The 11,888-nt window shown below is 32.5% G+C and overlaps 2 protein-coding genes across 2 annotated transcripts in view; both read right to left on the minus strand.

The window, feature by feature from the left end:
* Positions 1-1,193, minus strand: part of LOC106685284 (procollagen-lysine,2-oxoglutarate 5-dioxygenase) — a gene marked incomplete at its 3' end in the record, with an annotated part of 25,642 nt that extends 24,449 nt beyond the window's left edge. The window contains 1 exon segment of the mRNA XM_014427860.1: positions 1,136-1,193. Coding sequence (XP_014283346.1) covers positions 1,136-1,160 — 25 coding nt within the window.
* A 5,321-nt stretch (positions 1,194-6,514) lies between these two features.
* LOC106685281 (zinc finger CCCH domain-containing protein 10) overlaps positions 6,515-11,888 on the minus strand; it is a 7,394-nt gene continuing 2,020 nt past the window's right edge. The window contains exon 2 of the mRNA XM_014427856.2: positions 6,515-7,644. Within this exon, the coding sequence (XP_014283342.1) occupies positions 7,466-7,644 (179 nt within the window). The 3' untranslated portion in view covers positions 6,515-7,465. The remainder of the gene's footprint in view (positions 7,645-11,888) is intronic.

The following is an 11,888-nucleotide window of genomic DNA, read 5'->3' on the forward strand; positions in this document are numbered from 1 at the left end:
ATCATCTAGAATAAGCAGCGGAAAGAGGAGGTTGTGTCAAGTTCATAGAATTGTTGGTTATATAATGCTCAACACAATTAAGGAGCGATTCAAGCTAGAAACTAATACCAATATTTTTGCAAAACTTTATGGAAGGAAGGTACAGAAAAGAATTAGCCATAAGAAAATGAACTGATTCAATTTGATCATCGAAAATAACGGGCGAGGATGGACTAAACTGTAGGACTGTCCAAGAGGCCAAGGTCATTGTAGGTCGTACAGATTTGAACGACCAAGTTTGAGTTGGCACAGTTACGTTCAAGCTACTTTCTGAATGCAAATAAAAATAAACACAAACAAGGAGAGGCTATGAGCGATTTCAATACAATTGATTAACAAGTCGACAAATATTAGGCACTTCTCTAGGAGCTGAAATAAAATAATTAATACTATTTTAGAAAAATGTATACTTTATTTCGCCTTAGCCCTGCATGTATTAATGTTTATTATATACCAATCTTTTAATTTTTCATGCAGAAGTTTGCCCATCGTATTAAATGACTTAAAACATACAAAATTACAAAAAACCATAATACATTTCCAATAAATTAATTTATTTGGAAAAATCAAGTGAGATTTGTTGTCATCGCTTTTGAAACCCTTAAATACAAATTTTCATATAAATCGAAAATTTGAAATGATTTTTGGAAGTTATTTATTTTCTGTTGATGTCTCCCGTTCGCGATATGTATATATATTTTTTTCTAGGCTCCTAGGACGCACTGGAAAGAACTCTTAGGCATTTGTCTGATATTTTTCCACTTCTTATCACCAAAAAAAGTTTCATTTTAAACGGCGATTCCATGTTCGTACTCTCCCCTAGCCAGTTGGAGAACCATGATTGCAGCTCCATTTGATTTTAATCAGGAAAGAATTAAACAGGTTATAAATATGATTCATTATTACTATAAACTTTACGTATATATACATGTATACGATAAATTCGGCCTGGCATATGTACAGTATATCAGACATTTAAAAATAAGTAAGCCTATTTATTTGGACACTGCTAATAATAGTTAATAAAATGTTAAACAAAGTCATTGAATATATCCTATCAAAAATATATAATCATAAGTTGTTAATGATATATTACCTGCTAACTTGATCAGGAGATCCATCCTCCATGAACCGGTGCCGCAGACTGCCCCTTTCGCTACCAACCACTGCTCACCTCCCGTCACTAACAGTGTACTTGCCATCCTCAAGGGAGTACAGCAGCACGAATTATCCGTATTTTCAAAATTAAAGTAATCAGCAGATTACACACTGATTAATAATGGAATTTTATAGTAAATTATTGAGACAATTTTAATTTATAGTTTAAAAACTGTATTGATAATGAATTACTTTTACTTATTAAAACTTATCAAATCAGTAAGTTGTTGTATAATCGATCAAAAATCAGTTGATTTTAAAAGAATTATTAGAACAAGTATCAAATGAGCGTTGACTCGTTGCTAATTCTTTTGGAGTACTTTCACCAATTATAGGATTTAGTTGAGGAACCAGTTTGCCCAATAGGCTTGAGAAATGTACTGACCACAAAGATGTCTGTTTATACCATTATTTTTCGCAGAGGACAAGCGCAAGCTCAACATGCGCGACTAGTTGTGGTTTTAGGGGGCTTACCTAATGCAGACAGTATTAACTTGAAGAAAAAAACCTTATGAATTTATAACTTTCTAAAACCTAATCTATTAAATAGATTTTTTATTGGAAATTGATTTTAGTGCATGTTTCATTTTGTAATTAACTACATTTTTATGCTAATTTATTGACATAACGACGACTATTCTTTACCTCACCAAACTCTCACTGCCAGTTCAAAGTATCGCTGCTATGCCAAAAGAGGTTTTGGTATTATTTTGAAATGGATGAGTAGCAAACACATCACCGTTGAGTTTCTTTCTCTGCTGTGTTTCTATCTCTTTATATACTGAATCTTTGTCAAAATGTAACCGCAGTCTATATTATAATCTTTAGAATATGTCAAGTACAAAATTATTTTTTTTTTTTTAGATATTCCACTATTCAAGCAAAGAAAAGTATTTCATTAACACAATCTTTTGACTCTGATTAACGATGGCAGTATCCTAGACAAAAAGCAGCTCTATAACAACCTAGAAGGGGAGTAGTTAATAAAAAAAAAAAAAAGATCATCCTTATTATGGGAGACTTCAATGCACGCATAGACAATAACATGAGCGGACATGAGTGGATGAGTCCACGTGGAGTACAAAAGATAAGAGTTTTATAGAATTTTGTATAAACAATGACTTACTTATAAAAAATTCCATCTTTCCGCACGAGTTAGTATTTTAACTGGCCTTCTTCGTCCTTAAAAGGAATGTAAGCAGTATTATTGACTTCATTCATGGGTGGGAAATCAGAAGAAACTTTAAAAGCATAAAATTTACTCAAGGGGTGAAGCATTAAATAGGGGCGTTACCCTAGATCAGAGGCGTCGCGTGGGTGTGGCGACTGGGACAGTCGATCCGGGTGGCGCTGCGAAGGAGGAAGTTTTACGATCTCGCAATATTTGGAATTTGAGTTTTTGACAGAAGTACACGCTTAGAGGCCCCCTGAGTTCAAATAATCAAGTTTCACGTAATGGTTTATGAATAAAAAGCCTTACTGAAGAACAAAAAGTTGTTGGAAACTGAAATTACATATCTATGGCGGGCTTGTGTTTACCTGGGATCACAGCAACTTTTTCGATAAAATCGGCTGGTCATGCTACTTCGTAGAATCGATTTTCTCAAAATTTGCTGTAATGATTTTTATTAAACTCGGTATATCAATGTACAATCAAGAAAGCTCTATTATCAGCTAGGTCTTATACTCATTAAAATAGTATGACCGGGCTTAAATGCCCATTTAAAAAAAAAAAAAAAAACTTCCTCAAAAGTATCATTATTTTTATTAATATGATATAATCACCTCTCATTGTTAGAAGTAATACAAAATGGATAAATATGAACTATGAAAGAATTTGATAATTATCTAACTAAAGGAGAAAACGGTTTGAACCGCCTAAAACAGACTGAGAAATCGGAAACAGCCGAAAGCATTCGATCCCTCCCAATTTCATTCCATAGTACAAGACTTAGTTGTATTTTATTGAACTGTTGTATTCAAGTCAGTGCAATTTTTATTTCATTATATTTCTAAATGACGGCCATTTTTGTTAACGTTTTTCAATAATTTTTAGAGTTTTCACACAAGTTATGTTTTGAGTTAGTCCATACTGAATAGCCCTAAACCTTTAAAATAAAGTACATTGTGTTAAGAAAATCTCCCTCTACAAATTATTTATCTTTATAAATAACTAATCTGTTTCTGTAAAATATATTACCTTATAAAAATGAAAAAAAAAAATCAAATTTTTTTAGGGTAATTTCATAAACGAACGATTCCTCAGCCACATTTTTTTTTTTTTTAATATACAAAATATTAGGGGTAAGTGAATTACCCTTTAAAAACGAAGTCCTCTAAGAAATTGATTTTTTTTTCTAATTTGAAAGCTGCAATATCTCTGTTGAGAGGTAATTAAAAAAATTGAAAATTCAAGGAATAGAAGGCTGAAGACAAAAGTTTCCTGGAAATTTAAACTTTTAGATTAAGCTTAAAGTAAATCTAAAAACTGTCACTTATAGTAACACAATACTAATATTCTAGGTGCAGTATATTTGTGGTGGGTCCAGTAAAAAAATTGAAAATACAACACATAAGTGGCCTCTAAGGCTTCAAACTCTATCATTAATTTTGACTTTTAAATTTAATCCTAAATAACAAATTGTTTATTATAGCCTCTTCTTCTTTTGCGCCATCTTTGTGCCTTATAACCAGCTAGCACAGCCACTGTTCTGGGTCTCCTGCTATGTTACAGAAGACATCCTTGGTTTGCCTCAATGTCTTCTATCATCAGGGACGTAGTCTGTGGTCTTTAGTGGGTCTCGGTGATTTTCCAACCTGACATGGCCAAGCCACTTCCGCTGGCAAGCCTCTAAGGACCTCCATCAATACTCCTAGTTCTTTCCTAATCCTGTCATTCCAGATGCAGTCCCTTCTAGTCCTACCCACTAGAAGGGAATGTTATAAAATATTCGGTCAATTATAGCAAAAAACTATAATGTTCCACCCACAATATCTCTGTTGCAGTAGTAAAATTTGAAAAAACTAAAAAAAAAAATTTTAAGAGTTCATTTTTAAAAGTCAAACAACTCACTAGTATTATTTTGTACTAACCAACTGTAAACATATACTTATCAGCATTAAAAAAGGAAGGCTGAAAAACTGTCCCTTCTTCATAGGATCACCCAGCAAAAATGTCATTGAGAAACAATAGTTGAACAATTTTCATTGAGAAACATTAGCAAAATATTATAGATATACAGATCTGCTTATAAACATAATAGGTCCTAGCTTGTAGGCTAGAATGTGCTTAACACAATGCGGTTTATTTGAATGGCCTAGGCAACCCAGCCTTGGGAAAGTCGAAAAACAGCATGTGTGTGAACTCAAAAATTAATGAAAGACTTGAACAAAAATAAAACCAGCTGCAATGTTTGTCTGATTGGTCCTTTTTAGAGGCGTAAAACCTTTAGGTCATCAACACCTATGGATTATTATAGTTATAAAGCTCCACAACAACAGACATTCACTCACGCACACATATTCATGATTCCAAGGTTAAAAAAAAAAATTAATATCAAAGACCTATAATTCAGAAAGGAGGCAATACACGTTGAAAAATTTAAACACAAATATGATTTAGGCTTCCTCAACAGTGAGAGCTTTAGATAAATTTTGGGTGTCCTTTTATGCTTATTGTAAATACAAAAATATGTTTAATTGTGAGAATGGACTGACAATATTGGCATGTTGGAAGAGGCAGTTTTGTGAACAGGTGAAGTACAAGTACCTGAGGAGAGTATGGTCTATTCTCAAGTAGGTTAGAGCAATTTTCTCTCAGACGCCTCTGCAATAGGATGTCGACCATGGTTTTACTATTCTTTTAATTTACTCATTTACTCCTGCCATCTTTCACATATTTTTATTTTAAGAGGGCTACTAGCTTCTGATAGGTTAAGAAGGACACTACCTCAGCCAGGGAGCATGAATGTCTTTTGTCAGCTCTCCTTGCTAACAATGCCAATGTAGCTTGGTAGCCAAATGATATTGATGGAGGTACCTTCATCTAATAGTTTTAAGAGAAAAGATTGGATTCTTATGTTGAGAGGATGTTCACAGTACATGTTTCTCTAACTTTTTAAAGAGTTAAATGAATCTAATATTATTACAACTGTCTTTTGAGTTATAAAGGGAAAATGGAGTGCTGTTGCTTTTATGTGGAGTCCATATTTAACATAATTTAAATTTGTACATTGAACCATAGGCAACGGAAGATGAGCTTTCTATTTTGAAACTGTCAGTGTATATTTCTGATTTGAAACCATTGCTTTAAGTGCTAGATAGAATTAAAATTACTTTTGAATAGCTCAAACATCAAGGAATGCTGCTACTAAGTATGAATTTTTTATGAGTTAGTTGAGCAACTAGTGCTGGACTACTTTAAATGGAATTAGTCTACATGTCAATTCAAAATTTATAATTTAACTTTGATTAAATATTTTATTTATTATTACATAAGTGCCTTATTTATTGATAATTTAATGAAGAATTAAAGTTAAATTCATTATACAAAAGGAATCAGTAACAGCTATCTGGCAACAAGTGGGTTGGGTCTGTCAGCACCACACTTCTATTTCGTTACTTTTTATAGGGGGGGGGGGGAGGAAGACATACATATAATTCACTCAATATGGTTTTTCATTAAAAAGTCAAAACTTAATTCAAATAAATTTCATGGAGGATTCCACAAACCTACCTGTCCCAATCCAGGTTAAACATGTTTCTTAGATGATAATGAAATATATACTATTACAAAATTTATTTTCAACTGGATATGCGCTAACATAAAGGAAAAGAAATACTGAAAAGTTCATGAATATTCTCAACTAATTGTATTATGATTTTATAAGGTAACAAACAAAAACCTTATTATTCTTTTTTTTTTCTTCTAACGATACATAATAAAATACAAATAATGATTCTCATACTATCATGAATGCAAATCATATGTGTAAAATGTTGAAGTGGAATAATTACACATATAAGGAATCAATCTTATCAGAGGCCACAAAAATAGTAAAAACATGAACATTTTTTGGAAGCTTAATTGTCCATCAGAGGACAACTGAATCATGATAAAATAAAATAAGATCAAAAATTAAGGATAGAAAGTTTAAACAGAAAGGTGTTTTAAACGATAGTTTTCATTATAAAATAACTAGAATAATTTCACTGATTTTTTTAAATATACATATTAAATAAGGTTTCTTCCACAGGAAAACAAAAAATTCAGCCCATCAATATACCGGCGGCAAGAAAACAAACCTTTGTAGGTAAATTATAATTTTATCATTACTTTTATTTCAGAAAGGTAACAGAATGTTTTCAAAATGCAGAACAGGAAAAAAATAAAATTCTTGGCCTTTACATATAAATTCAATAGACTTAACAACTGATAAAATACATACAGAGTTTTACAGGAATTCCATAAATACAATAAGTTTCGATATTCCTCAGCATGAAGAAAATAATTGGTATCTATACAAAATTATTAATATAATAAAAGTATATAAGAGACAATTTTTCAAGACTAGACTGATAAAGTAATTCCTAGGTATATTGTATTAACTTTCGGACACTGGTAGAGTATTTATCCCTATGACCTCTGCCCGGATATATCCCAAGTTGAAGATATAAGCCGAGAACCAAAGGCGATTTCATTTATTGAGTTAGTATATAAAGCAGAAATTGAGAGGAGTGATCTATGTATAGCTTTAATAATTTCAAATCAAGTATTAGTAACATAAATTCAAATAATCTAATAGAATACCAGTTTCTCAGCCCCACAAGGATCCAACAGAGACCATATGTAAAAAAAGTGAAGAACTACATCTATCTATGCTGCAACACAGTACATTTTAAATATATAGAAGAAAATAAAAATATTATTACTTTCATAGTATTAAAAAAAAAAAAAGAACTTTTTTTTCAAATATCCATAAAATAAAACAATATATATAGTACTAACAAAAATGAGAACAAAAAATTATCTAAATACAAAAATATAGTTAACTTTATTGTTTTCTAACAAATGTTTCTTAAACATTTAACATTTTTATTATTTTTAGAATACGATAGAGTTTTTCACAAAATACAGAAACAACAAATGTAACTACAAATATCATTAAAGAATAGTTGATACTTGCAGAAAAAAAAAACTAAAAAACTAAACCAAAAAACCATTGGTTTTGAAACAGGTAAAAAAATATAATATTTATAAAAAGCTTCTTCAGTGGGTTAGATTGGATAAAACAGGCCTAGCCACAATTGGATAGGAAACTAAAGGACCTGCTGTTGAGAGAAGTGTCTGGCTTACGGACGTTTGCTCCTGCGGCTGGGCCATTGTGACAGATGGAGCGGGGATCTGTACCGGTGCCATCGACACTGTTGCAATCGATACAGGAGTACCTAAAAACATAAAGTAATGACCATCTTTTGCTTTTTTTCCAAACTTGCTAACTTATTATTATCACTAAGACTAAATTATAAAGGAGATATAATCATCTCCAACTTTCAAACATCGTTGAGCAGATATATAAGTAGAACATGGTTTATGGTGCAAACAAGGGACACAGAGATATACATCACTTCAATGTATGTTAACAATTCGGTCTTAATCATGAAATTTAAGCAAGTTTAAAAAGACAGTATAAAACAAACAGTATTCTTTGCTCTCCTCTACAACCAAGGAGCAGCTGGCTTCCCGATCCACTCCATCCTATTCTCCAAATTTCAGCTGTTAGTGCCCCCTCAGAACTCCTTCCAAATCTTTATGCCAGTTGAGCCTTGATCTTCCTGTTTTGTTTCCTATGGATGATCCTCTTCATTCTCTGTATTTAACTCATTTCACCTTCCTTTCTAAATGGTGGGTATAATAACAGGCAAATTATTTAAGTCCCTTAACCCTCGACAGGTATCGTGGTCCCCGTCTAAAGATGGTATGGTCAGATGCAATCCATTCAGGGATTTGTCAAGTTTTTTTTTTATAGGAATAAATGAACAAGAATGTTTTAATTTAATTCAATAGTTTTGTTAAACACTACTTAACAATATTCTTAGCAATAATATTTTACATTGAATATATAAAAAAATATCACTCGACAAACTGACTACAGGTACGTATGTGAAAGAAAAATACATCATATAATTAATTATACAAATCACAACTTGGGCGAAAAAAAAGGAGTAAAAAAAGTGTTTAATATTTTATATTAGTCAAAACCTACATTAAATAACAATAAAATATGTACATTCAATAGCTTTATTCTAAAAGTATCACCACTTTTTTGTCATCACTGGAATCATTTATTCACAAAATAATAATAATAAATAACAAAATATTCTAGAAATATCACATTTCAGTTTTGTTGTAAATAGGATGATTGTTTCCCCATTTTATACATAACACTGTTTTGTGCTTCCCACATACACATAAATTGCATTTGGTCCAAAATATATTTCCCTTTCTGTCTTTCATATAAGGCACAACCACATCTTTTTCATTCTTTTGGTTGCTGCTGATTTGCTGGATGTTCAGTCCAAAGGCCTGCAGTTATGGGTTTTGAGGGGAATAAGATGGAGGAACACTTGTGAATTAGGTGAAAAACCCAAGAATCTACAAACATCAGTACCATCTATGTTAAACAGCAGGATAACTGCAACATCATGGGTCTAATCCTTAACAAGTTGGAGCCTAAAGACTATGTAGGGACCTCTGGCCTGTTCTCATTCAGTCACAAGCCATAGAACAGAGTAGATGTCAGACCAGAAGCAGGGAGCATAGCATGGCACTGGAGCACCCTACATGGAAAGAGGACACACATCTCAGCAGCACCACAGAACTGGTGATCCATATCAATATGGGAATCACAGCAGGTAAACGAGCATCTTTCTACTAAACATAAAATGATGACCCCCATTCTCGTCTACCCGTCTCATATTAGCAATAACTTCCCAATCATCTAAATTCAAACTAATAAAACTAACAATATTATATACTTTTCGGCCAACCCCCTCTAGAAGATTGGCTTTTCCTTCAATATATTATCTTATATTTAATCTCAATCTCTTGTTATATTCTAACTAAACCCTTTCTGATCTGGAGTATATACTTAAAATCTAGACTCGGATTTAATTCCTTCATAATTTAAAATTGTGAGGGACCATGACTTCAAAATGTGAGGGTTATGAATCTCATTCCCATGAAAATTTTTACCAATGCGAAAGCAAGATTTTTGCGGAAGATGGACCTCCCGTTTTTTGGAAATGTATTTTTTTGTGAATTCCATTTATACAACACACAACTGCTCACAGCCACACTATCAAGGATGCCAAGCCTCATCAGCCATAGTCTGCTATTCCTTTTGATAGTTCTATTTCTAACAAGTTTATCGAAAACATCTATACTACGTTTTGTAATGTTGTAGAACTCAATTAATTCAGGTTTGCTCAACTCTGTGCTTATAATTCCTTTAGAGTGCATTGAAGAGATCAAAATAACTTTTTTAATCTTCGTTAGGTTAAACAAAACCATCATTTTGTTATCTTCGTTGATGAATTTTGAAGTGCAGGTAGTAGCATGGAAGGTGGTATCTCAGGCTTATTTGTACATAGAATACCGACTAACACAAGTTTCTTCTTGAACAAATCCTCTGCCAACTCATACAAAGTAAACCAATTGTGATAAGTCACATTCCAATTACTCCATGCAACAGATTCGGTAAGCATGAGAACATACTGAGTCGGGAAGGATAAAGTTACCTTTTGGTCTCTACCAACATATGGGATGCCTGAGATAAAGTAAGATGTTCTGGCGTTGCAAATTAAAATTATTTTCAGATCCCATTAGTATGGTTTCAATGGTATTAACATTTTGAAATGGCATCGCCCTTGGAAACTAAGGAGAGTTTCAACTGTTTTTTTTGTACTGTCAAGTACTGTGAAGAGGTATAATAATTAAGCAATTATCAACAAAAATATTCCACATCTGTCGAAAAGGAACAAATATATCTCTATCCTCCTCAAATTTCAAGTTTTGCAGAAAGAACACGAATCTTTCCTTTAGCATAGTACACCAGAAAATATATGGTCCATAAGTCTCAGAAAAAATATTACTCAGGCATAAAACTCTGTTTTTCGAGACTCCACTCAAGAAAAGCAAACCTATGAGTGCTTTTGTCTCTACCATATCAGTAGAATATAAAACGGAAAGATTAGGATCGGCATAATTGAGTTAAGCACTCCATTTCATTATTGGTGAAGTAACTGTTTTTGACCATTTCATTGTTAATATAAAGGGAAAATTATTTTAGCTCATCCAATATTCCTTGTGCTTCCAGGAGAGTGAGTTAAAACATTTGAAGCAGAAGTACAAGAAAACTTTGAGTGTAATGGCATATTAGTCCAAATAGTTTCTTTATTGTTCAAAAACTCAAAAAATCTATTATCTTCATGATCACTATTGTTAGAATCAATTGGAAAGTCTCCCTCAACATCACAATTAAAAATATCTTCAACATCAACATTGGAAAGAACTTTATCTTCTACGAAGTCAGAACTGCCTTCCTTATCACCAGATTTTGGCATCTGATGTCTAACCTCGGCAAGAACCACTTTATGGCCACAGTAAATTTTTCTTTTCGTCGTTGAGTTTTCAATCCTTCAGGACTTTAAAATAATAACATAGAATAAAAGTAAATTGGGATAAGAATGGTACAGGCTGGTCAGATCTGACAGGCCACTTACATCTTGTGTGAAATTCACTAACATCTTAGATACAACTAGATAGGCAGCTTCTGCTCAACTGGCGCCTTTGCATCCCTACAAAGATTCCTTGCATCCCCATCCCTATTAAAGAGGTAATAGAGAGAAGAACCAAAATTATTGAACGCTTGGATCATATTCAACCCACATGGTACCTCTTGCGAGTTAACTATTTGTTTATATCTCATAATGATCTCCATCTCGAGTCAGTCCATATATTTTGTGCAGAAACTTTCTTTCCCATTTATTAACTAATCTCTTGCTTTTTAAGGGCCCAGGTTCTACTTCTATACAACACTATATTCTTAGAGATTATTTTATATACTATCACGTTAAGGTCTCTTGTTAGCAAGATATCATTCAATGACCTACTGATTGCCACCATTCTTGGTTGGTCGAATGAGGTTCGTTTATTCTTGATGGATGAGTTATTCAAAAATGCTAAATCTCTATAAATTCACTGATTCTCTGGACTCATACAAAACTTTAGCATTACTATGTCAGCATGCATTGTCTGGAAGTTACACAATAGGTACAGTATAAAAGTAAGAAAAAAATCGTCTTTGTAGCAGCTGACAAAACTGTGACAAAGCCGTTAGCAAACTTGAAAAATCTGCTTGATAATGGTAGTATGAATTTTTCTATTGAAACTACCATTTTATGCCTTTCAAAAAATCCATATATCAAATATGAATTTTTCTACTGAAATTACCATTTTAGGTCATCATAAAAATTCAAAAATTATAAGTATAGTGAACAAAATAGGTTCGTTTTTATTCTTTATTTTACTCTTACCCCTTATTTTCTCCACCTTTATCCATTTTCCTTACCCGCATTATTAGTTTTGTTCACTATACTTATAATTTGCCTCTTTATCATCTATTATTGTT

The sequence above is a fragment of the Halyomorpha halys genome, unplaced genomic scaffold, assembly GCF_000696795.3.
Source record: "Halyomorpha halys isolate HHAL.00 unplaced genomic scaffold, Hhal_1.1 Scaffold676.1, whole genome shotgun sequence".
Taxonomy (NCBI): domain Eukaryota; kingdom Metazoa; phylum Arthropoda; class Insecta; order Hemiptera; family Pentatomidae; genus Halyomorpha; species Halyomorpha halys.